The sequence below is a fragment of the Trachypithecus francoisi genome, unplaced genomic scaffold, assembly GCF_009764315.1.
Source record: "Trachypithecus francoisi isolate TF-2019V2 unplaced genomic scaffold, Tfra_2.0 Lachesis_group6, whole genome shotgun sequence".
Classification (NCBI taxonomy): Eukaryota; Metazoa; Chordata; class Mammalia; order Primates; family Cercopithecidae; genus Trachypithecus; species Trachypithecus francoisi.
This window is the reverse complement of record NW_022681471.1, coordinates 101,801,304-101,829,228: the sequence shown is the minus strand read 5'-3', so window position 1 is coordinate 101,829,228 and position 27,925 is coordinate 101,801,304. Positions and strand designations below refer to the sequence as shown.

The window sequence follows — 27,925 nt, the reverse complement described above, 5'->3', positions numbered from 1 at the left end:
TGGGTTTATTCTTCTTGCTTATTGAAGGCTGTAGTCATCCATTTGTTTATTGACTTTTCAAAACTATTATTGCAAAGAATACATTCTTTGCTATGCATGGTCACTGAAGTGTCTGTTCCTTTAGCTGGTGTTGAGTAGTGTTTTGAGATATATTTCCTTGAATGCCTAGAACTAAAATAATCAGACACATAAACAAAAACAGCTATCATAGTCTTTTTGGATAGAGTGTCCTGAGGCACTTCTTTAGCAGTTAGTGAGGTTGTTTACAACAATTTCTTAGTTTTTATTACCACTTGAACTTAACCTAGAGTCAGACAAAGATGAAAGTTTAGCAACTTCTCAGGTATTTTCTGAGCACATGTCCTACTCTGAGTATCCTTGATGCTTTCCAAATTCTGCAGGGCAGTTTTAAATGCCTTAATTTCTCTAAAAGCTCCCCTAGTTTTATTTCCAGCCTTTAGGTAGTGTTTGCATGTCTCAACCATAATATTCTGTCAGGTGGCTTTGGGTTTTTTGTTTATCTTACAATATTTTCCAGCAATTTCACTGCTTTTCTGCCTTGAGTGAGTTCAAAGATAGGCAAAACATGGCAAGCACCTTGCATCAGTCCTTCATGTACCCCCAAGAAGGTTAGAAGAGATAAACACAGTAATTTCTGAATGAAGTCTGTTCTGTTTCATCAAAAACCAGGTACCTTTGTTTAAGTTCCTTCTAGATTGTGGGTGTTAGACCTTTGTCAGATGGGAAGATTGCAAAAATTTTCTCTCATATTGTAGGTTGCCTGTTCACTGTGATGCTAGTTTCTTTTGCTGTGCAGAAGCTCTCTAATTTATTTAGATCCCATTTGTCAATTTTGGCTTTTGTTACAATTGCTTTTGGTGTTTTAGTCATGAAGTCTTTGCCCATGCCTGTGTCCCGAATGGTATTGCCTAGGTTTCATCTAAGATTTTATGGTTTGGGGTTTTACATTAAGTCTTTAATCCATCAAAGGATATGAACAGACACTTCTTTAAAGAAGACATTTATGTGACCAGCAAACATAAAAAAAGCTCATCATCACTTGTCAGTAGAGAAATGCAAATCAAAATTACAATGACATACCATCTCACGCCACTCAGAATGGCAATTATTAAAAAGTCAGGAAACAATAGATGCCGGTGAGGCTGTAGAGAAATAGGAACACTTTTAGACTGTTGGTGGGAGTGTAAATTAGTTCAACCATTGTGGAAGACAGTGTGACGATTCCTCAAGGATCTAGAACCAGAAGTACCATTTGCCCCATCTATTCCATTAGGGGGCATATACCCAAAGGATTATAAATCTTTCTACTATAAAGACACATACACACGTATGTTTATTGCAGCACTATTTACAATAGCAAAGACTCGGAACCACCCCAAATGCCCATGAATGATACACTGAATAAAGAAAACGTGGCACATATACACCATGGAATACTATGCAGCCATAAAAAAGAATGAGATCATGCCCTTTGCAGGGACATGGATGAAGCTGAAAGCCATCATCCTCAGCAAACTAACACAGGAACAGAAAACAAACACCACATGTTCTCATTCATAAGTGGGAGTTGAACAATGAGAACACATGGACACAGGGAGGGGAACAACACACAGTGGGGCCTGTTGGTGGATGGAGGGCAAAGGGAGGTAGAACATTAGGACAAATACCTAATGCATGCGGGGTTAAAACCTAGATGACAGGTTGTTAGGTGCAGCAAACCACCATGGCACATGTATACCTATGTAACAAACCTGCACATTCTGCACATGTATCCCGGAAGTTAAAGTAAAATAAAAAATTAAATTAAGTTAAAAAAATAAAGAAAACAGATCCCAGGGTCTTGCACTGGGGAATGAAGGCCGCTAGCCTCAAGACAACTGCTGAGTCAGAGAGAGTGGAACAAGGGCAAGTAAAAGTGCCACAAAACTTTCCTACTGTTTTTAAGTTGTCTTTTTTTTGTTTTGATTCAGTATTTACTTGATTGCTGTAAACTTTTGACTTTTTTCCAGTTTTGACAACATGGTTCCTGCCAGTTTTTGCGTGTTTTTGGTGTTTCTGTGGGGCCATGGACATTTGGAGCTGCCTGTTTACCATTTAGCTGAAGCCAACCTTTTTAGTTTTGATACAACCCCCAAACAAGATCGACTCTTTCTTTTCTCTTTGATGCAGACTTTTTGTGTTTTCATCTAGACTGGACCACATATTCTTTTCTTTTTCAAAATAAGGGGCTAGCACTATATAATTGCAAATATATTTTGTAGCTCTGAGTGTTAATTGTTTTATGATTCACCTGCCTAGGTGCCGATATTGTCAGTCCATTTTGGATTTTGAATCCAGATGTATAAAAATCAGAGCCAAGGAATTCGCTTTAACTTTTTAAAAAGTGTGCATACACTAAAAGTCTCTTTCTGATATATGAACATTAACAAATATATACAATTGAGCAAAAAATACCAAAATCAATATAGAGAACAGTTGCATCACCTTCTGTACATTTTTCTTGTGTGTATTACTATAGGCTGTGAAGGGTACTTGGTGAATGAGGGGTAGGTGTCAGTGGTTAATGGGTACAAAAACATAGTTAAAAATAATGAATTAAGACCTAGTATTCAACCTCTCCTCCACCTCTAGTCCATGGCAAACACTAATCTGAATTTGACCCCATAATTTTGCATTTTATAGAATGCCACATAAGTGAAAGCATAAGGTATTCATAAGATAATCGTGAGGTTTTCAGTCTGACTTCTCTCACTTAGCATAATAAATTTGAAATTCATCCACATTATTGTATGCAACAGTAGTTCATTCTTTAATTGTTGAAAAATAAGTTTGTTATTCATTCACCATTTGGAGAGCATTTGGATTATTTTCAATTTTTGACAATAATGAATAGGTTGTATGAATAAGTTTCACTTCTCTTGGGTAAACACCTAAATCTTGGGAGTCCTGAGCTTTATGTGAAATATATACTTAACTTTCTAATAATGAAGAACTTGTTTTTCAAAGTAACCGTAAATTTTGCATTCTCATCAGCAATGTATAAGTGTTTTACGTGTTCACATGTTATTTTGTTTAAGCAATTGTGATAGGTGTGAAGTGATATCTCATATGGTTTCAATTTGCTTTTCCTTAATATGAAACATCTTTCCATGTGCTAATGTGTAATTTGTATAGCTTCTTTTTTGAAGTGTCTTTTCAAATATTTCACCAACTTGTTTCATTAATTCATTTTTTTAAATTGAACTTGGAGTGTTCTTTATGTACTTTGGATACAAGATAGATTTTTTGTGAGAAATGGGTTTTTTGACTTATACTTTTATTTTCTTAATAATGTCTTTTAAAATAACAGACTAAACAATTGATACTGTACAATTTAATTGCTTTTTAATAGATGGTTTAATAGATGGCTGCTTTAGTATTTAAGAATCTTTGCTTACCCAAGGATTACGAGGATTTTTTTTTTTCCTATAATTTCTTCCTAAATATTTACCGCTTTGGATTTTATATTTAAAATCTGGTTCCTTTTGAATGAATAAGAATTATTTAAAAAATTTATTTTTATCTTTTAGAATTATTTTTGAACTCATTAAAAGTGAACCATCTTGTTTTTAAAAAATGTGGTTCAATGTCACAAGATAATTTTATTTTTTAAAACTACTTTTTAAAAACTGCGGTTTGGCTAAATAATATCCCATATTTCTCAAAGCAAAAATTAACAAGTATAATGTATTTTTTTCTCTCAGGTGACAATAATTAAATTTATGATTCAAGTTCAGATTAATTTCTTTGAGTCTTCAAAGCTCTACACTAAATATTTGTCCGGTTCTCCTTCGAATCCAAAAACAGTACCACTGATCCGACCATGTTATGTTCAAGCTACTGGTATGTAACAAAAATAATCAATCGGTGTGGGTAGGCCAAGATTTGCACTTAAGTGTCTAAAAGATAAAAAATAGAATATGCTATTTATGTTTCATAAATGGAAATATTAGAAAATAAAATTTTAAGAGGATTCCTTTGTGTGTCACTTAAATTGTGTCTATGAGATTTGAATGTTGATAAACAGCACAGGTATAATCTCTGGCAAGCAACTTGCTAAAAAAAGAGAGTAGAATTAAAATCAGGCCAATTTAGTATGTTATTGTGTGGTCAAGTTTAAATAATTAAGACAAAATATAAATTATTAAAATATTACAAAATGCATTTAATATAAAATAAAATAATAATAATTTTAAGAGCATATCTCTCTTCCAAAGGGATGGGTTACTAAAAGACTAAGTACATGAAAAGAAGAAGTATTTTACAAATTTGAAAGTTTTGCTGAATTTTTATCTACTCATTTTCTTCAAATATTTAAAGATAAAAACTGATATACTCTGCAAATTACATTTTTGCAAGTTGGCTTTGCTTTCAATTATATATGTGTATTTTTCATGAAAAGAAAAGAAGTCTATATTTTGTTTTATAGTTCTGATATTAAGTTAAATTGTCATTAATTATAAAATAGGAGGGAGTATCATATCAGTTAATAATTGCATTTGGTAACTAGTAAGAGAGGTCTCATGAAAATAGCGTGCACATGATAAAAATATTCCACTCTCATTTAAAATCCAGAATTAGGAATTCCACAGCTGATATGGAGGCCCAATGAGGTTAAAGTTTTTCCCTTTGTTTTAAGAATTTCTTTTGGAAAGTAGTCATCATCTAATATTGCTTCCTGAATTAGGTAGATAAGCTTTCAAAACACTTGTTTGAAAATTAAAAATTAAGATAGCATTGTTAAAGAAAATTGGAAAATGTAGAAACAAAAATATTATCTGAAATTCAAATATTTAAAGTGCTCTTAATATTTTGATATCTTTTTTCTATACATTGCTTTTGTTAATTTATTTTTTAAATATACTTGTGATCTTACTCGTTATGCTAAGTGGAAACCAGCTCTATTTCATTTTATTTTTTAATTTTTAATTTTTGGAGGCACATAGTAGATGTATATCTTTATGGGGTACATGAAATGTTTTGATACTGGCATGTAATGGGCAATAATCACATCATAGAGTATGGGGTATCCATCCCATCAAGCATTTATTTTTTTGTGTTACAAACAATTCAATGATACTCTTTTGGTTATTTTTAAGTGTATAATTAAATTATTATTGACTGTAGTCACCCTGTGGTGCTAGCTAATACTAAGTCTTATTCATTCTTTCTAATTATCCTTTTGTGCCCATTAACCATCCCCTCATCCTCCCCCTCATCCACCTACTACCCTTCACAGCCTATAGTAACCATCCTTCTACTCTCTGTCTCCATGAGTTCAATCGTTTTCATTTGTAGATCCCACAAATAAGTGAGAACATGTGAGGTTTGTCTTTCTGTGCTTGGCTTATTTCATTTAGCATAATGACCTCCAGTTCCGTTCATATTGTTGCTAGTGACAGGATCTCTTTCTTTTTATGGATAAGCAGTACTCCATTGTATCTGTACCACATTTTCTTTATCCAGTAATCTGTTGATAGAACCTTAGGTTGCTTTCTAATGTGGCTATCAATGAACAGTGCTGCAACAAGCATGTGAGAGCAGATATCTCTTTGATACACTGATTTCCTTTCTTTTGCGTATACGCCCAACAGTGGGATTGCTGGATCATATGCTAATCTTTTTTTTCTTTTTTTTTTTCGAGGAAACTTCAAACTTTTCTCCATAGTGGTTCTACTAATTTGCATTCCCATCAACCAACAGTGTGCAAGGGTTCGCTCCTTCCCTCTTCTCTGTATCCTCACCAGCATTGGTTTTTGCCTATCTTTTGGACAAAAGCCATTTTAACTGAGGGGAGATGATATCTCATGTAGTTTTGATTTGCATTTCTCTGATGATCAATGATGTTGAGCACATTTTCATGTGTCTGTTTGCCATTTGTATGTTTTCTTCTGAAAAATGTCTATTCTTTTGCTCAATTTTAAATTGGATTATTATATTTTTTCTCATAGAGTTGTTTGAGGTCCTTACATATTCTGGCTGTTAACCCATTTGAAGCTTGAAGTTTCCTCCAAAAAATACAAATAAAGCTAGCATATTAGCCAGCAATCCCACTGCTGGGCATATACCCAAAAGAAAGGAAATCAGTATATCAAAGAGATACCTGCACTTCCGTGTTTGTTGCAGCACTATTCATGATAGCCAAATTAGGAAGCAACCTAAGGTTCCATCAACAAATTACTAGATAAAGCAAATGTGGTACAGAGACACCCTTGTCAGATGAGTATTACGCAAATATTTTATCCCATTCGGGTATTGTCTCTTCACTTTGTGGATTGTTTACTTTGCTGTGCAGAAGCTTTTTAAATTTGATGTGATATCACTTGTCCAGTTTTGCTTTGGTTGCCTGTGCTTATGAGTATTATTCAAGAAATTTTTGCCTGGACCAATGTCCTGGAGAGTTTCCCCAATGTTTCCTTGTAGAAGTTTCATAGTTTGAGGTCTTGAATTTAAGTCTTTAATTACTTTTTATTTATTTATTTTTTATATGGTGAGAGAGAGTGGTGTAATTTCATTCTTCTGCATACGGATATCCAGTTTTCCTGTAGCATTTATTGAAGCGAGTCTTTTCCCCATTGTGTTTTCTTGGCTTTTTTGTTGAAAATGAGTTCACAGTAGGTGTGTGGATTTGTTTCTGGTTTGTCTATTTCATTGCATTTGTCTATGTGTCTGTTTTTCTGCCAGTACCATGCTGTTTTGATTATTATAGCTGGGCAGTATAAAGTCAGGTAATGTTATTCCTCTAGTTTTGAACTTTTGCCTAAGATAGTGGATCTTTCGTGGTTCCATATAAATTTTAAGATTGTTTTTTCAATTTCTGTGAAGAATGTCATTGGTATTTTGATAGGGATTAGACTGAATCTGTAGATTGCTTTGGGTAATATGGATATTTTTTACAATAGTGACTCTTCCAAACCGAGAACATGAAATATCCCCTTTTTTGGCACCCTCTTCAATTTCTTAATGTTTCATAATTTTCATTGTAGAGATCTTTCACTTCTTTGATTAAGTTAATTTCTAGGTACTTAATTTTATTTATGGCCTTTGTAAATGGGATTACTTTTAAAATTGCTTTTTCATATTGTTTGCTATTGGCATATAGAAATCTACTGGTTTTTCTGTTGATTTTGTATCTTGTAACTCTACTGAATTTGTCATTTATAATATTTTTTGATATAGTCTTTAGATTTTTCCAAATACAAGATAATGTTGCTCTGCAAACAAGGTTAATTTTACTTGTTCCTTTCCAGTTTGTATGCCTTTATTTCTTTCTCTTGTTTGATTGCTCTGGCTAGGATTTCCAGTACTATGTTGAATAACAGTGGAGAAAGTGAATATCCTTGTCGTGTTTCATATCTTAGAGGAAGGCTTTCAGTTTGATACTATCTGTGCGTCTGTCATGTATGACTTTTATTACGTTGAGGAATTTTCCTTCTATCCCCAGTTTTTTGAGGGCTTTTATCATGAAAGGATGTTGAATTTTATCAAGTGTTCTTTCAGCATTAATGGAAGTGATCACATGGTTTTTGTCCTTCATTCTGTTGATATGATTTATCACATTGATTGATTTGCATATATTGTTCCATTCTTGCATCCCAGGGATAAATCCCATTTGGTCATAATGAATGATCATTTTAATATATTGCTGAATTTGATTGGCTAGTATTTTGTTGAGGATTTTTGCATCAATATTCATCAGCGATATTGGCCTGTCCTATCTTTTTTTTTTTTTTTTTTTTGATGTGTCATTGTCTGGTTTTGGTATCAGAGGAATACTGGCCTCATAGAATGCATTTGGAAGTATTCCATTGTCTTTTATTTTTCAGAATAGTTTGAGGAAGATTGGTGTTAGTTTTTCTTTAAATGATTGGTGGAATACAACAGTGGTGATACCAGGTTTTCTTTACTAAGAGACTTTTTATTATGTCTTGAATCTCATTACTTGTTATTGGTCTGTTGAAGTTTGGAATTTCCCCCTGGTTCTGCAGTAGTGCTCCTCACACGGGGGCACCAATTGTGGGGGGTGTGTCCCTAGCACACTCCTGACCCAGCGACAGATGAATGAAGTACACTGACACACAGATATTCTGCTTTGCCAGTCCAGCTGAGTGTCTGAGCCTCTTACAGACTCCAGCAGAGTCCTGTAAACAGTTGAGACTGCAGCCTCAATCAGTCAGTGAGACTTGCATTATTTAGTAAAGATTAAAAGGTCGTGAGTAAACATCACTAGAGGGTAAAGATTTAAGGCCAGGTTCCTAGGCCTAAAGCAAACACCATTTGCAGGTAATAAACTTCTGCCGACCTCCTCCCCCCCCCCTCAGTGGGAGACAGTTAAGCACCTGTGGTAGGACAAAGGTTAGTCTTAAGCACATATAAGTAAACAGGTTAGTAAGATAAACTCCACACATTCCTTTGTACTTGCACCCTAATCTTTCTGGCTTCTGCAAAGAGATCCTGGCTGCCTTCAGCCAAGCAATGTGAAGCTATGCAAACTCTCAGGCCTTCCAAGAGAGTTTGTCGCTATTTCTATAACTATCTTTAACATTTTTCCCACTAGCCTGACTGAACCCCAGCGTGGTTCAACCTTGGTGCATTGTATGTGTCTAGGAATTTATCAGTTTCTCCTAGATTTTTCCAATTTATTAGTTTATAGTTGCTCATAGTAGCCACTAATGACCCTTTGAATTTCTGCAGTATCAGTTACAATAAGCCTTTTTTAAATCTCTGATTTATTATTTGGATCTTCTCTCTTGTTTTTAGTCTAGCTAAAGGTTTGTCAATTTTGTTTAACTCTTCAAAAAAATCAACTTTTTGTTCATTGATCTTTTGTACTCTCTTCATTTCATTTTAAAAATTTGTGCTCTGATCTTATTCTTTTTTTCTACTAATTCTGGTTTGTTCTTGTTTTTATAGTTTTTAAAGATGCATCATTAAGTTATTTGAAGATTTTCCTCTTTTCTGATGTAGACACTTATAGCTATAAACTTTGCTTTTAGTATTGCTGTTGCTGTATCCTATGGGTTTGGATACATTGTTTTCTTTCTGTCAATTTGTATAGTTTTCAAAATTCCTCTTATTATTGATTTCTTGTTTTGTTCAATTGTAATCAGAGAAGATGCTTGATATAATTTCAAATTTTGAATGTTTTAAGACTTGTTTTGGAACCTGACATACGATTCTTCGTTAAGAATGATCCATGTGTTGAGAAGAAGAATATGTATTCTGTAGCCATTGGATGAAATATTTTGTATGTATCTATTAGATGCTTTTGGTCTATAGTGTAGATTAAGTCAAATGCTTCTTTTTGGATTTTCTGTTTGAGAGATCTGTCCAATGTGGAAAGTGGAGTGTTTAAGACTCTAGCTATTATTGCGTTCAGATCTATTTGTTTCTGTAGGTCTAATACTATTTACTTTGCATATCCGAGTGCTCCAGGGTTGGGTGCATATACGTTTATAATTGTTATATTCTCTTGCTGAATTGACTCCTTTATCATTATATAGTGACCTTCTTTGTCTCTTCTTATAATTTTTGCCTTGAAACCTATTTTGTCTGATAAAAATGCAGCTACTCCTGCTGTTTTTTAGTTTCTGTTGGCATGAAATATCTCTTCCATCACGTTGTTTTCAGTCTATGTGGGTCTTTATGTTAATAGATGAAGTGTATTGCTTATCAACAGGTCACTGGGTCTTGTACTTTCATCCATTCAGCCAGTCCATTTACATTTAATGTTATTATTGTTAAGTAAGGACTTACTCCTTGAATTTTGTTATTTCTTTTCTGCTTGTTTTGTGGTCTTTGTTTTCTTCTTTGTTTTCTTCCTGCCTTCCTCTTAGGGATGGTGATTTTCTTTGGTGATATAATTTAGTCTCTCACTTTTTATGTTTAGTGTACCTGTTGTATTTTTTTGGTTTGAGGTTACCATAAGGTTTGCAAATAGTATCTGATAACCTTTCCTTTTAAGCTAATAACAGGTAACACTATTTGCATGAAAAACAAATAAAGAAGCAAAAGAAAATTAATAAAAACTTATGCCTTAACTTCATCCCTCTGCTTTTTAACTTTTTGTTGTCTCTATACCTTATGGTACTATATCTTGAAAAGGTGTTGTAGTTATTATTTTTGATTGGATCATCATTTAGTCATTTAGTCTTTCTATGTAAGAGTATTTTACACACCATAGTTACAGTGCTATAATATTTGTTTTTTATGTGTCCTTCTTTTTTTAATTTTTCTATTTTTTGAGATGGTGTCTTGTTTTGTTGCCCAGGCTGGAGTGCAGTGGCGTGATCTCGGCTCTGCAACCCTCAGCCTTCTGGGTTCAAGTGATTCTCCTGCCTCAGCCTTCCAAGTAGCTGGGACTACAGGCATGCATCACTATGCCTGGCTAATTTTTTGTGTTTTTATTTTTTTAATTTTTTATTTACTCATTTTACTGTATTTTAAGTTCTGGGATTCATGTGCAGAATGTGCAGGTTTGTTACATAGGTATACATGTGCCATGGTGGTTTGCTGCACCCATCAACACATCAGCTAGGTTTTAAGCCCCACATGCATTAGGTATTTGTTCTAATGCTATCCCTCCCTTTTCCCCCCACCCCCTGACAGGCCCGATGTGTGATGTTCCCCTCCCTGTGTCTGTGTGTTCTCACTGTTCAACTCTCACTAATGAGTGAGAACATGTGATGTTTGGTTTTCTGTTTCTGTGTTAGTTTGCTGAGGATGATGGTTTCCAGCTTCATCCATGTCACTGCAAAAAACATGAACTTATTTTTTTATGGCTGCATAGTATTCCATGGTGTATATGTGCCACATTTTCTTTATCCAGTATATCATTGATGGGCATTTGGGTTGGTTCCAAAAAAATATGGAACACTTCATGAATTTGCGTGTCATCCTTTTGCAGGGGCCATACTAATCTTCTCTGTATCATTCCAATTTTAGTATATGTGCCTCTGAGGTGAGCACTTGTGTGTGTCCTTCTTATTTCCTGTGAGTTTTGTACCTTCAGATGACTTCTTATTGCTCATTAATGCCATTTTCTTTCTGATTGAAGTACTCCACGCATTTCTTGTAGGACAATTCTGGTGTTGATTAAATCCCTCAGCTTTTGTTTGTCTGAGAAAGTCTTCATTTCTCCTTCATGTTTGAAGGATAATTTTGCCAGACATACTATTCTAGGCTAAATGTTTTTTTTTTTTTTTCTTCAGTATTTTAAATATTTCATACTACTCCAACCTGGCCTGTAAGGTTTTCACTGAAAGATCTGTTGCCAGACATGTTGGAGCTCCTATGTATCTTATTTGTTTCTTCTCTTTTGTCTGCTTTTAGGATTCTTTCTTTATCCTTGATCTTGGAATTTTGATTATTAAATCCGTTGAGGTAGTCTTATTTGGGTTTAATCTGCTTGGTGTTCTATAACTTGGATATTTATATATATTTCTCTAAGTTTGGGAAGTTCTTTGTTATTATCCGTTTGAAGCAACTTTCTACCCCATCTCTTTCTCTACTGCCTCTTTAAGGGCAGTAACTCTTAGATTTGTCCTTCTGAGGCTATTTTCCAGATCCTGAAAGCATGCTTAATTGTTTTTTATTTTATCTCCTCTGGCTGTGTATTTTTAAATAGACTGTCTTTGAACTTACTGTTTCTTATTCTGCTTGATCAATTCTCCCATTAGAACTCCAATGCATTCTTCAGTATGCCAATTGCATTTTTCAGCTCCAGAATTTCTGCTTGATTTTAAAAATTATTTTAGTCTCTGTTAATCTTATCTATAGAATTGTGAATTCCTTCTCTTTGTTATCTTGAATGTCTTTGAGTTTCCTCAAAACAGCTATTGTGAATCCTCTTTCTGAACAGTCACATGTTTCTGATTCTCCAGGGTTGGTCCCTTGTGCCTTATGTAGTTCATTTGATGAGGCCATGTTTTCCTGGATGGTCCTGATACTTGTAGATGTTTGTCTGTATCTGGGCATTCAAGAGTTATGTACTTATTGTAGTGTTCACATTCTGAGATTGTTTGTACGTGTCCTTCTTGGGTAGGCTTTCCAGATGTTTGAAAGGACTTGGGTTTTGTGATCTAAGCTGTATCTGATTTAGGGGCACCCCAAGCCCAGTAACACTGTGATTCTTACAGAATCAGAGAGGGGCCACCTTGATGATTTTGGGCAAGATCCAGAAGAATGCTCTGAATTATCAGGCAGAGACTTGATCTTTTCATTACTTTCTCCCAAATGAACAGAGTCTCTCTCTCTGTTCTGAGACACATGGAGTTGGGAGTGGAGTGATACAAGTACTTCTGTGACCACCACCACTAGGACTATGCTGTGTCAGACCTGAAGCCAGCACAGCACTCGGTTTCACCCACTGCCTCCTGTAGCTACTCCCTGGCTACCACCTATGTTCACTCAAGACCCTAGGGGTGTACAATCAGATGGTGGCAAAACCAACCAGTCTTGTGTCTTTTCCTTCAGGACAGCAAATTCCCCCAGGCCCCGTGTGGGTCCAGAGGTTTTTTCCTGGAGCTAGGGACTAGAGTCAAAAACCTTGCATGTTTCTCTGATGTTCTATTGTACTGCAGTGGAGCTGGCACACAAACCACAAGATGCAGTTCTTCCCACTCTTTCTTCCCCATTCCAAAGGCAGAGGAGCCTCATTACATGGCCACTGCCATCACAGGCCCGCAGGGAGTGCTGCCAGACTACTGCTGATGTTTCCTTAAGGCACAAGGGCTCTTCAGTCAGCTTGTGGTGAATGCTGCCTGTTCTGGGACTCAGACTTCAGAGTAATGGGTTCCCCCCTGGCCCAGGGCATGTCTAGAAATGTCACCCAAGAGCCAAGTTCTGGAATTGGGAATCCCAAGAGCCCTCTTGGTGCTCTCTCCCACTGTTGCTGACCTGGTACCTAAGATGCAAGACAAAGTACCCATTACTTTTCCCTGTGCTTTTCTCACCCTATAGCCACCACAGCTCTTAATGTGCTGAGTCCCACCTGAAGCCATCAAGTCTCAGAGTCTCACCTAAGGCCCTTGATGTAGAACTTGGGTATCACTGCTGATTATTCAGGACCCACAGGCTCTTAGCAGGTGACGAATGCTGCCAGGACTGAGTTCTCCCCTTCAAGGCAGAGGGTTTACTTCTGGCCCATGGTGTTTCTAGAAATGTCAACTGAAAGCTAGGGTCTGGAAAAGGAGCTTATGACCCTGACTGGTGCCCTATCCTGCTGCAGCTGAGCTCTTATCCAAAATGCAAGACAAAGCCCTCCCGCTTTTTCCTCTCTTCTCCTCAAGTGTAAGAGAAGGATCTCTTTGGAGCTGTGAGTTCTGCAGCCTTGGGTTAGAGGATGTGTGATGCCAGCACTTACTTAGCTCCCCCAGCTGGTGTCTTATTAGATCAAGTGCCTCCCCAGAACACTGGACCTGGGCCTAGCTCAGCCACTAGGACTCACCTAGGAATTGCTGTCTCTGTGGGCTAGACTGCCTTTCAATTTTATCTAGGGTTCCACAGCACTTTAGTTTGAGGTGGCGAGGCTTGTGGGAACTCAGTTTCCCACTACTGGGATCAGTGATTCACTTCTGGCTAGGGCTGGTTTAAACTCTCCCTCCATGGGTAGATGTCAGTTGTGCTTGGTCCGGTCTGACTTTCTGCTCTAACAGGGCAGTACCATACTGCCACTGCCGGGGTATTTGGAACGCGGGATGTCAGTGATTCATGACAGTTTTACCTACTTCTTCAGCGTCTTTCAGTGTTATGAAGTTGAAACCAGGTACTGTTAGTGCTCACTTGATTTTTGGTTCTTATGTAGTTGCTTTTTCTGTGTAGGTACTTGTTAAATGGTGACCGTGCAGGGAGGACAATTGGTGGAACCTTCTATTTCAACATTTTGCTGCACGCATTCTCTCTCTGTTTAACCTGAATAGAAAGTTTTACTTGGATATTGTAGTTCCTTATTAATTATTTAAATTAACCCTGAAAGCTAGTGCAAAAAAATTCATCCTGTAAGTGTCTCTTCTAGGTGACCTAAACATCATCATAAGCATTTAGGTTGTTCCTTCTTTTACCTTCTTGTTAATATAAATATTGTGGTAGTGACAATTTTTTGCATAATGCTTTTTTCTTATTTAGAATTTTTTGGTGAGATTCTCAAAATGGATTTCATTATATCTAAAGTGCATACTTGTTAAAGGTTCTAGATGAATGTTGTCAGAGAACATTTCTAAAGGGTTTTAACATTTTACTCCCTCCCTGGTGTAAATTCTTATTAATGTTGACTTAAAGAAATTGGCTCTCTTAACTGGTAATTTTGATTCACACCTATAATCCTAGCACTTTGGGAGGCTGAGGCTAGAGGGTCCCTTGAAGCTAGAAATTTGAGACCAACCTGGTTAGCATAGTGAGACTCTATCTCTAAATAAAATGAAAAAAAAAAAGTAGTTGAATTTGGTGATGCACATCTGTAGACCCAGTTACTCAGGAGACTGGGGCGCAAGTATCTCTTGAGCCTAGTAGTGAGCTTTGATCCTGCTATTGCACTCCAGCCTGGGGATAAAGTAAGATGGTGTCTATATAAAAAAAAATTGTATATCTTTCTCTGTGATTAAAAATACATTATTTCAATTTTCAGTTTGATTGCTCACGAGGATGAGAATTTCCTACTTTTGCTTTTAATTATATATTTTATGGAACTTGTCTGTTCATATACTTCACCTTTAAGTAAAGTACCTTTGCTTTTTAAGTTTTTGTATTTGATAGATTTGGGTGAGCTGTTTATATTATTTTTGTATTTAATGTGAATGTCTTCTAAGATTTGTTATTTGTCTTTAGTATTATTCATTTTCTGATAGATCTCTTTGTTAACTTTATGGAGAATCTCTCTTGTTCATGACGTCTAACATTGCTTGAAAATTTAGAATGTCTTTGTCAGCTAGAGGGTTGGTAAATATGTAACGCTTTATTAGATATTTTGTACTTCCAAAAAGTACATATGTAACGCATTTACAGATATTTTTCTACTTCCACAAAGATTTCAGATGTAAAATCAGAATTACTTGTATTATATAACTTAACCAAAACCAAAGTTCACTAATGATTCAAATGATACAAGAAAAAATTAGGCAAAGATGTAGCATTTCTTCTTCAAGAAGATGAGATCTGTCAGACAAATCTTCCAAATTGTTCTTTTCTCCCTCCCTAGGATTCCTTTTAGTTTTTGAATTATCAGATGAGGTTTTAAATTTTTATTGTATATGTTTAAGATGTACAACATGATGTTTTGGTATACATATACATAGTGAAATGATTTCGTAGTCAAGCAAATTAACATATCCATCATATCCATCATCCCACACAGTTACATTTTTTGGTGGCAAAATTACTTAAAATCTGCTTTCTTAGGAAATTTCCAGTATGCAATATAATATAATTAATATTAATCCTCATGCTATTTATTAGATCATTTTGAATGACATTTATATAAACCTTGTTCCCAAAGGATGCCATTTTTGTTTGATGCTCCTTATTTTTGTACTCTTAATAGTTACATAGATATGAAATGCCTATATGATAAATGTCTTTGTCATCCATGCTCCATAAATTTGTAAATTCTATGTATTTTTGATAAGCTATCTAGGCAGGTATGTCATAGGCCTTCTTTTAAGTCCGCTGGTGAATACCATTTCAATGTTAACAAAAAACTCTGATCAAGTCCATCATTAACTCCAAGGGAGTTAATTTTTTGAGAATTTTCATGTCTGAAAGTATCATTTTTCCTCCACATTTGAATGATATAATGCGGTTGAATATAGAATTTTATATTGAAATAATTTTCTTCAAAATTTTGAAACTATGATTATTGTCTTCTATCTTCTCTTGTATTTAGAAATCTGTTATTTTTCTTCTACATCCATTATGTGCTACTCAATGTTTCCTCTTTGAAGCTTTTAGAAACTTCTCTTTTCTCCTGGTGTTTCATTATTTTATACTGATGACTTTCATGTGAATCTCTCATCATATATATATGTTATATATGTTATATATACATAAATAGATATTTAGGGGATACAAATGCAGATGTCTTACACGCATATGTTGCATAGTGGTGAAGTCTAGGCTTTAAGGGTACCCATCATCCAAATAGTGAGCATTGTAGCTAGTAGGTAAGTTTTCAACCCTCGCCATCTCACACCATCCCACCTTTTGTAGTCTCCAATGTCTGTTACTCCACGGGGTATGTCCACGTGTATCCATTGTTTACCTCCCACTTAAAAGTAAGGACATACAGTATTTGACTCTCCGTTTCTGAGTGATTGCATTGACAATAATGGCTTCCACTTCCAACCATGTTGCTGCAAAATACATGATTTCATTCTTTTTTATGACTGAGTACTATTCCATGGTGTGCATGTGTGTGTGTGCACGCACACTTGTGTGCATATGTGTATCACATTTTCTTTATCCAATATGTGCAGGTATCTTTCTGATGTCATGATTTCTTCCTTTTGGGTTTATGCCCAGTAGTGGGATAGCTAGATCAAATGGTAGTGCAATTTTTAGTTCTTTAGGAAATCTCCACACTATTTCCATAAATGTTGTATTAATTTATATTCCCATCAACAGTATATAAGTGTTCACTTTTTTCCATAGCCTCACTAACATCCATTGTTTTTTTAGTTTTTAATAATAGCCTTTCTGACTAGTGTAAGATAGTATCTCATTGTGGTTTTAATTTGCACTTCGCTGATAATTAGTGATGCTGAAATGTTTTTCATGTTTGTTGGCTACATGTTTGTCTTTTTTTGAGAAGTTTCTGTTCATGTCCTTTGCCCACTTTTTAATGGGGTTATTTATTTTGTTCCTGATTTGTTTAAGTTCCTTACGGATTCTGGATATTAGTCATTTGTCACATGCATAGTTAGTATTTTCTCCCATTTTGTATGTTGTCTGTTTACTCTTCCTATTGTTTATTTCTCTGTGCAGAGGCTTTGTAGTTTCATTAGGTCCCATTTGTCCATTTTTGTTTTTGTTGTTTTTGGTTTTGAGGACTTGGTCATGAATTATTTGCCTAGGCCAATGTCCAGAAGAGCTTTTTCTATATTTTCTCTAGGATCATTATAGTTTACAGTTTTATATTTAGGCCTTTAATCCATTTTTAATTAATTTTTTTGTATATGGGGAGAAGTATGGATCCAGTTTCATTATTCTGATATGAATTGTAGGATTGTTTTTTCCAATTCTGTGAAAAATGACCTTGGTACTTTGATAGAAATTGTGTTGAATCTCTAGATTGCTTTGGGCACTATGGCCACTTAATGATAATTGATTCTTCTAATCCATGAGCATTAAATGTTTTCCCATTTGTTGTGTCATCTGTGATTGCTTTCATCAGTGTTTTGTAGCTGTCTTTATAGATACCTTTTACTTCCTTGGTTAGTGTTTTATTTATTTTTTAAGCTATTGTAAATGAGATTGCTGTCATGATTTGATCCTCAGTTAGATTTGTTTGTATATAGAAACACTACTTATTTCTGTATGTTAATTTTGTATGCTGAATCTTTACTGAATTCATTTATCAAATCTCAGAGGTTTTTGGTAGAGTCTTTAAAGATTTCTAGATGTAAGATTTTATCAATGAGCAGGGATAGTTTGACTACCTCTTTTTCAGTTTGGATGCCTTTTATATATTTATTTATTTTTTCTCTTGCTTCATTGCTCTGGTGAGGACTCCAGTACTGTGTGGAATAAGAGTGTGAAAGTTGGCATCCTTGTCTTGTTCCAGTTCTTACAGGAAATAGTTTTAGGAGGATTGGTGTAATTCTTTGTATGTTTGGAAGAATTCAGCTATGAATTCACTGGTCCTGGGCTCTTTTGGGTGGTAGATTTTTTTTTTTATTATTACTGATTCAATCTCTACTCATTATTGGTCTGTTCAGGAGTTTTATTTCTTCTTGGTTCAATCTGAGGAGGTTGTATGTTTCCAGGAATTTGTCCATCTTCTCCAGATTTTCTAGTTCGTGAGTGTACAGTTGCTCATAATAGTCTCTGATGATCTTTTGCATGTCTGTCATATTAGTTGTAATGTCTGTGTTTTCATATCTGATTGTGTCTATTTGAATCTTCTCTCTTCTTGGTTAGTCTAGTTAGCATAATAGCTTATCCATTTTTAAAACACTTTCTGAGAACCAGCTTTTCTTTTTGTTAATCCTTTGCGTTGTTTTTTGGTTTCTATTTCATTTAGCTCTGCTCTGATCTTTATTTCTTTTCTTCTGCTAATTTTGGCTTTGGTTTGTTCTTGTTTTCCTAGTTCCTTAAGGTGTGACATTAAGTTGTTAATTTGTGATCTTTCTTCTTTTCTGATATAGGCATTTAATGCTGCAAACTTCCCTCTTAGCACTGTTTTTGCTATATCCCACAGGTTTGGATCCTTACTATTGTGTTACATTTTTGTGTTCTTTCAAATGGGGAACTCATGTCCTTTAGTTCTACAAGCGTTCATAAATTACTTTCTTGAAAATTTTCTATCATCGTTTTCTATATTCTCAGATTACTATCGGTTGGATTTTGTACTTTATGGATTATGTTGTATATATGTATATATATATGTATATGTGCATTTATATATTTGTTATCTTAGGCAGTCTCTCTTATTGCCATTTTCCTCATCTTTTTATTGTATTTCCCAATATTTTTCTTACTTGACTTTTCTAAATCTTAAAATATTATTTTGGCAGTTTTAAACTAGTAAGAGTTCTTAGTATTTACTAATTATTTCCTTATAGCCTGTTATTTTTGGAAAATAATACCTTTTATTTCTAATTATAATATGATTTCATTGACTTTTTTTTTCTGTTGACTACATTTTCACTATTTTTGCTGAATTATTTCTTCCTCTATGTCTCTCTCTTTTATGTTGAATAGTTCTTTAATATCTATTGACCCTTGCCTGTTTGCTCATGTTTATTAATACCTCTTAAAAGGCTGGCTTTATCATTAAATATTATATCACTGTCTGGCAATCAGGATACTAATGAATGTTTTAATTTGAGGAGGTATGTCTGGGAAATTAGTCTGTGATCTTTAATCTTAGGTGGTTTGGTTTCTTCAGAAAATGATTCTATAAAAATTTGTGATAGGCAGAGTATAATTTGTTTGTTTAAATGAAAGAAGGCACTCTAAATGGTGAAGTAATATGCCAAAACAATGCTTTGTTTTTAAAGTTGTAGTCAACATATTATTTTCACTGGTTATTCCTAGTCGCCAATTGTAAATGGAAAGACAATATTACATGTGCCACTTTTTATATGTCTGCTGTAACATTGTCTCTTTTAGGATTTCACATGACAGGTTTTAGGAGTAACACAAGGATGGGCACTATCTACAACTTTCTCCTATCCCATAGATCCTGGTCCCCTGTCAAATCATCCATTAATTCCAGTGGCATAATAAAAACACGTGTAAGATACATACATTTTTAGGATCAGAAATTGTTTTTATTTTATTTACTTATTTTTTCACAAGCTGGTGATACCCTTTAGTTTTCATTAAGAATTACAAATGTCTTAGAGGTAAGTTTCAAGAAGTATAGAGTTTTTTTTTCCAGTAGATTATAATATCTTCTCTAATGCAGTGAGTATTTTTACAGATACGCCTTTTCTTAGTCTTCCATAGAATAGCCATTTACTCCCAGAGTTTTCTTGTTTTATCTAGGAAATGTTACATGCTATGCCAGCTATATATGTTCTCTGTATTCCAATAAATTTTTCTTCTGCATTTCTGTTCACTTCTGTGTTGTTCAAACTCTAGTGTGGAGATCATTTTAGCTCTGTTTACTTTTTTCTTAGCTCAATATCACCTTTTTGTTATTTCAAGGATAATTTTCCTATTTTACTTATAATTCATTGCCATTAAAATATTCCACAAAAGGGAACTTCGGTAATTCAATAAACCAAGATATTTTAGAAATGTTTTTAAATGTTATTTTATTTTCTGGTTGGGAATATAAAAATATATAGAAACAAATCTTATTTTCTTAATGTTTAATGTTTTAAAGTATACTAAGAAGTACCTATGGGCTTATATCTGTTGACATTTTATCAGTTTATTTATGTTCCTCTCACAGCACTGCAATCACCATTGAACTTATCTAGTACTAAGTTTGTATTTGAAATCCCTTTACATGAGATGAATCCTAATAACAAGGTCACAAAAACTCAGGTATGTATAAAGAAGTGATACAGTTTACCATTCTTTTCATGATTATGAATTTTAGTTTGTTAAGTTGATTATTCATAAGCATGAGTCATATGAACTATTCCCTATGATTAATTCTCCCCAATTGTTTATGCTATTGGAGCAAGAATACTGGTGTTTTTAGAAAACTTACATATAAAATTTCTCAGGAGTAATTTTCAAAATGTACAATTACATATACAGCTATTTATAAATACATATATGCATATAATTAATAAGAATATTAAAGTAATTTTAATATAATTAAATTATCCCATTCTCCTTATACAAATAGAAGCTATAATTTAAATTAATATGAAATATATTCATAGATAAAAGAAAATGTGCTAGGAGGCAATAATAAATCTGAATAATAATAATAGTAAAGTAGCTTCTATATTAAGTTACTATTTTTTTCTTATGGGATATCTCTGCCTCTCTTCTAATTAGGAAGGAAAACAGAGAGACGTGCAAAAAAAGAAGTTCAGGACACATTATAGAAATTTGTATTTGCACTGCCCCTTTTTGTCTTATATATCGCTATACCTGTAACCAATTTTGAACCTTTATAGCATTGAAGAAAAATTATATGGAGAGAATATTTAGCATTGCTTTAATAAAACATAGCAGAATGCTATATAAAATTATAGTTAGAGATCAATGAAGGATCTACTGAAATTAAAATGTGACTGTTTAGAGTATCAAAAGTCAAGAAAACTTCTACTTCAAATAGAACTTCAAGAATACAAAGACCTATATGTCGGACTAGAAAGGCAACTGAATTTAATGGATTTCAGATAAAAACAATACCTTCATAAATGTAGATTATTTTGTGTCATTGAAATTTTATTCAATCGATGTAAGCAAAGAAGATCTAGACATCAAGAGCATTCTCTCTTTTGAGGAGAAAGAGCGACATTGGCCCCATGGAGAAAAAAAATGTGACTCTAATCTTCTACTTAAACTCCCATGAATGATATTTGCAGTCATAATATATAAGATATATGGTACAGAGAAGACGTAATGTGTTTATGGAAGGTTAATTTGACAGAAGGTTTAAGGATTTTGAAATAAAGAAATAAAACTCATTTTACATACTGGGTAATTAATGGGTACTGTCTAAAGTAGAGAGAATAAGAAAAACAAGAGGTATATATATATTTTGCTTAAAATTCCCAAGTGACTAATGGAAGAATTTAAAAAAATATGAATTTCCAAAATAAGAAGTGGAGCGAGGAGTATAGGTAGTACCAATGAGCTGCATCTTCATCTTTCCTAGTCGGCAGTCAAAAGACAGTATGTGAAGCTGATAAACATAAAATACTCATGCTGCAGGCAGATAATGGCCCCAAAGATGCTTAAGGATTAATCTCCAAAATTTGTGAATACATGACCTTATATCACAAAAGATACTTTGCTGATGTAATTATGGTAAAGGACTCGGAGAAGGAAGATTTTCCTGAATTATCTAGGTGGCCCCAATCTAATAACATGAGTGGTTAAAAGCAGAGAACCTTTTCTTTTTTTTTTTTTTTTAAATTATACGTTAAGTTCTAGGGTACATGTGCATAACGTGCAGGTTTGTTACATATGTATACTTGTGCCATGTTGGTGTGCTGTACCCATCAACTCGTCAGCACCCATCAATTCATCATTTATATCAGGTATAACTCCCAATGCCATCCCTCCCCCCTCCCCCCTCCCCATGATAGGCCCCAGTGTGTGATGTTCCCCTTCCGGAGTCCAAGTGATCTCATCGTTCAGTTCCCACCTATGAGTGAGAACATGCGGTGTTTGGTTTTCTGTTCTTGTGATAGTTTGCTAAGAATGATGGTTTCCAGCTGCATCCATGTCTCTACAAAGGACGCAAACTCATCCTTTTTTATGGCTGCATAGTATTCCATGGTGTATATGTGCCACATTTTCTTAATCCAGTCTGTCACAGATGGACATTTGGGTTGATTCCAAGTCTTTGCTATTGTGAATAGTGCCGCATAAACATACGTGTGTGTGTCTTTGTAGTAGAATAATTATAATCCTTTGGGTATATACCCAGTAGTGGGATGGCTGGGTCATATGGTATATCTAGTTCTAGATCCTTGAGGAATTGCCATACTGTTTTCCATAATGGTTGAACTAGTTTACAATCCCACCAACAGTGTAAAAGTGTTCCTATTTCTCCACATCCTCTCCAACACCTGTTGTTTCCTGACTTTTAATGACATTCAACTAATGGTGTGAGATGGTATCTCATTGTGGTTTTGATTTGCATTTCTCTGATGGCGAGTGATGATGAGCATTTTTTCATGTGTCTGTTGGCTGTATGAATGTCTTCTTCTGAGAAATGTCTGTTCATATCCTTTGCCCACTTTTTGATGGGGTTGTTTGTTTTTTTCTTGTAAATTTGTTTGAGTTCTTTGTAGGTTCTGGATATTAGCCCTTTGTCAGATGAGTAGATTGCAAAAATTTTCTCCCATTCTGTAGGTTGCTGTTCACTCTGGTGGTAGTTTCTTTTGCTGTGCAGAAGCTCTTTAGTTTAATTAGATCCCATTTGTCAATTTTGGCTTTTGCTGCCATTGCTTTTGGTGTTTTAGACATGAAGTCCTTGTCCATGCCTATGTCCTGAATGGTACTACCTAGATTTTCTTCTAGGGTTTTATGGTATTAGGTCTAACATTTAAGTCTCTAATCCACCTTGAATTAATCTTCGTATAAGGAGTAAGGAAAGGATCCAGTTTCAGCTTTCTACTTACGGCTAGCCAATTTTCCCAGCACCATTTATTAAATAGGGAATCCTTTCCCCATTTCTTGTTTCTCTCAGGTTTGTCAAAGATCAGATGGCTGTAGATGTGTGGTATTATTTCTGAGGACTCTGTTCTGTTCCATTGGTCTATATCTCTGTTTGTGGTACCAGTACCATGCTGTTTTGGTTACTATAGCCTTGTAGTATAGTTGAAGTCAGGTAGCATGATGCCTCCAGCTTTGTTCTTTTGACTTAGGATTGTCTTGGCAATGCGGGCTCTTTTTGGTTCCATATGAACTTTAAAGCAGTTTTTTCCAATTCTGTGAAGAAAGTCATTGGTAGCTTGATGGGGATGGCATTGAATCTATAAATAACCTTGGGCATTATGGCCATTTTCATGGTATTGATTCTTCCTATCCATGAGCATGGTATGTTCTTCCATTTGTTTGTGTCTCTTTGATTTCACTGAGCAGTGGTTTGTAGTTCTCCTTGAAGAGGTCCTTTACATCCCTTGTAAGTTGGATTCCTAGGTATTTTATTCTCTTTGAAGCAATTGTGAATGGAAGTTCATTCATGATTTGGCTCTCTGTTTGTCTGTTACTGGTGTATAAGAATGCTTGTGATTTTGCACATTAATTTTGTATCCTGAGACTTTGCTGAAGTTGCTTATCAGCTTGAGATTTTGGGCTGAGAAACAATGGGGTTTTCTAAATATACAATCATGTCATCTGCAAACAGGGACAATTTGACTTCTTCTTTTCCTAACTGGATACCCTTGATTTCTTTCTCTTGCCTGATTGCCCTAGCCAGAACTTCCAACAGTATGTGAATAGGAGTGGTGAGAGAGGGCATCCCTGTCTTGTGCCAGTTTTCAAAGGGAATTTTTCCAGTTTTTGCCCATTCAGTATGATATTGGCTGTGGGTTTGTCATAAATAGCTCTTATTATTTTGAGGTACGTTCCATGAATACCGAATTTCTTGAGCGTTTTTAGCATGAAGGGCTGTTGAATTTTGTCAAAAGCCTTTTCTGCATTTATTGAGATAATCATGTGGTTCTTGTCTTTGGTTCTGTTTATATGCTGGATTACGTTTATTGATTTGCGAATGTTGAACCAGCCTTGCATCCCAGGGATGAAGCCCACTTGATCATGGTGGATAAGCTTTTTGATGTGCTGCTGAATCCGGTTTGCCAGTATTTTATTGAGGATTTTTGCATCGATGTTCATCAGGATATTGGTCTAAAATTCTCTTTTTTTGTTGTGTCTCTGCCAGGCTTTGGTATCAGGATGATGTTGGCCTCATAAAATCAGTTAGGGAGGATTCCCTCTTTTTCTATGATGGGAATAGTTTCAGAAGGAATGGTACCAGCTCCTCCTTGTACCTCTGGTAGAATTCAGCTGTGAATCCATCTGATCCTGGACTTTTTTTGGTTGGTAGGCTATTAATTATTGCCTCAATTTCAGAGCCTGCTATTGGTCTATTCAGGGATTCAACTTCTTCCGGTTTAGTCTTGGAGAGTGTAAGTGTCCAGGAAATTATCCATTTCTTCTAGATTTTCTAGTTGATTTGCGTAGAGGTGTTTATAGTATTCTCTGATGGTAGTTTGTATTTCTGTGGGGTCGGTGGTGGTATCCCCTTTATCATTTTTTATTGCATCTGTTTGATTCTTCTCTCTTTTCTTCTTTATTAGTCTTGCTAGCGGTCTGTCAATTTTGTTGATTTTTTCAAAAAACCAACTCCTGGATTCATTGATTTTTTTGGAGAGTTTTTTGTGGCTCTGTCTCCTTCAGTTCTGCTCTGATCTTAGTTATTTCTTGCCTTCTGCTAGCTTTTGGATGTGTTTGCTCTTGCTTCTCCAGTTCTTTTAATTGTGATGTTAGAGTGTCAATTTTAGATATTTCCAGCTTTCTCTTGTGGGCATTTAGTGCTATAAATTTCTCTCTACACTCTGCTTTAAATGTGTCCCAGAGGTTCTGGTATGTTGTATCTTTGTTCTCATTGGTTTCAAAGAACATCTTTATTTCTGCCTTCATTTCGTTATGTACCCAGTATCATTCAGGAGCAGGTTGTTCAGTTTCCATGTAGTTGAGCGGTTTTGATTGAGTTTCTTAGTCCTGAGTTCTAGTTTGATTGCACTGTGGTCTGAGAGACAGTTTGTTATAATTTTGTTCTTTTGCATTTGCTGAGGAGTGCTTTACTTCCAATTATGTGGTCAATTTTGGAATAAGTGCGATGTGTGCTGAGAAGAATGTATATTCTGTTGATTTGGGTGGAGAGTTCTATAGATGTCTATTAGGTCCGCTTGGTGCAGAGATGAGTTCAATTCCTGGATATCCTTGTTAACTTTCTGTCTCGTTGATCTGTCTAATATTGACAGTGGAGTGTTGAAGTCTCCCATTATTATTGTATGGGAGTCTCAGCATACAAAATTAATGTGCAAAAATCACAAGCATTCTTATACACCAGTAACAGACAAACAGAGAGCCAAATCATGAATGAACTTCCATTCACAATTGCTTCAAAGAGAATAAAATACCTAGGAATCCAACTTACAAGGGATGTAAAGGACCTCTTCAAGGAGAACTACAAACCACTGCTCAGTGAAATCAAAGAAGAGACAAACAAATGGAAGAACATACCATGCTCATGGATAGGAAGAATCAATATCATGAAAATGGCCATACTGCAAGGTTATTTATAGATTCAATGCCATCCCCATCAAGCTACCAATGACTTTCTTCACAGAATTGGAAAAAACTGCTTTAAAGTTCATATGGAACCAAAAAAGAGCCCGCATTGCCAAGACAATCCTAAGTCAAAAGAACAAAGCTGGAGGCATAATGCTACCTGACTTCAAACTATACTACAGGGCTACAGTAACCAAAACAGCATGGTACTGGTACCAAAGCATAGATATAGACCAATGGAACAGAACAGAGTCCTCAGAAATAATACCACACATCTACAGCCATCTGATCTTTGACAAACCTGAGAGAAACAAGAAATGGGGAAAGGATCCCTATTTAATAAATGGTGCTGGGAAAATTGGCTAGCCGTAAGTAGAAAGCTGAAACTGGATCCTTTCCTTACTCCTTATATGAAAATTAATTCAAGATGGATTAGAGACTTAAATGTTAGACCTAATACCATAAAAACCCTAGAAGAAAATTAGGTAGTACCATTCAGGACATAGGCATGGACAAGGACTTCATGTCTAAAACACAAAAGCAATGGCAGCAAAAGCCAAAATTGACAAATGGGATCTAATTAAACTAAAGAGCTTCTGCACAGCAAGAAAACTACCATCAGAGTGAACAGGCAACCTAGAGAATGGTAGAAAATTTTTGCAATCTACTCATCTGACAAAGGGCTAATATCCAGAACCTACAAAGAACTCAAACAAATTTACAAGAAAAAAACAAACAACCCCATCAAAAAGTGGGCAAAGGATATGAACAGACATTTCTCAAAAGAAGACATTCATACAGCCAACAGACACATGAAAAAATGCTCATCATCACTCGCCATCAGAGAAATGCAAATCAAAACCACAATGAGATGCCATCTCACACCAGTTAGAATGGCAATCATTAAAAAGTCAGGAAACAACAGGTGTTGGAGAGGATGTGGAGAAATAGGAACACTTCTACACTGTTGGTGGGATTGTAAACTAGTTCAACCATTATGGAAAACAGTATGGCAATTCCTCAAGGATCTAGAACTAGATATACCATATGACCCAGCCATCCCACTACTGGGTGTATACCCAAGGATTATAAATCATGCTGCTATAAAGACACATGCACACGTATGTTTATTGCGGCACTATTCCCAATAGCAAAGACTTGGAATCAACCCAATGTCATCTGTGACAGACTGGATTAAGAAAATGTGGCACATATACACCATGGAATATTATGCAGCCATTGAAAAGGATGAGTTTGCGTCCTTTGTAGGGACATGGATGCAGCTGGAAACCATCATTCTTAGCAAACTATCACAAGAACAGAAAACGAAACACCGCATGTTCTCACTCATAGGTGGGAACTGAACAATGAGATACACTTGGACTCGGGAAGGGGAACATCACACATCGGGGCCTATCATGGGGAGGGGGGAGGGGGGTAGGGATTGCATTGGGAGTTATACCTGATATAAATGACGAATTGATGGGTGCTGACGAGTTGATGAGTGCAGCACACCAACATGGCACAAGTATACATATGTACAAACCTGCACATTATGCACATGTACCCTAGAACTTAAAGTATAATTAAAAAAATGAGAAATTAACATAGTACAACATTATTGACTAAACAACAGACTCTATTCAGAAATCAATGGTTTCTTACTAATGTCCATTTACTGTCCCGGGGTCCAACCAGGATAGCACATTGCATTTAGTCTCATCCAACCTGTGACAGGCTCTCAATCTTGCTTATTTTTTATTATCTTGACGGTTTTAAATAGTATTTGTCCAGCATTTTTTGAAAATATCTGTTAATTGAGATTGTCTGGTGTTTTCACCTGATTAGACTGAGTTGTTATTTTCATGGGTTTTGAAGAAGAATGTTACTGAGGTGAAATAATTTTTTTTCACATCATATAAAGGAATACATGATATGAAAATGACTAATTACTGGTGATTTCTCCTAGGTTCTCCACTGTGAAGTTACTGTTTTTCACTTTCCATACTCTATCCTTTGGAAGTGTGTGATCAATTTTAGCCTACAATCAAGTGGTAGGAGGTTAAGCTACTTATATATTACATATATTACTTGGAAATTTTCTTTAAAAGAGATTATTTCCTCTCCCTATTTATTTATTTTGTTACATAATATATCAGCATGAACACACATATATTTATTTTTATACTTTCAGTTATAATTTAATATTATA

The 27,925-nt window shown here is 35.2% G+C and overlaps 1 protein-coding gene and 1 non-coding gene across 2 annotated transcripts in view; one reads left to right on the top strand and one right to left on the bottom strand.

The window, feature by feature from the left end:
• The window catches only part of CFAP47 (cilia and flagella associated protein 47), a 480,485-nt gene that overhangs the window by 84,488 nt on the left and 368,072 nt on the right, over positions 1-27,925 (top strand). Inside the window, 2 exon segments of the mRNA XM_033201412.1 lie at positions 3,765-3,903; positions 20,174-20,268. Coding sequence (XP_033057303.1) covers positions 3,765-3,903; positions 20,174-20,268 — 234 coding nt within the window.
• Positions 10,922-11,028, bottom strand: LOC117078582. Its single transcript, XR_004435032.1, has one exon. It is a non-coding gene; the product is annotated as a U6 spliceosomal RNA (small nuclear RNA).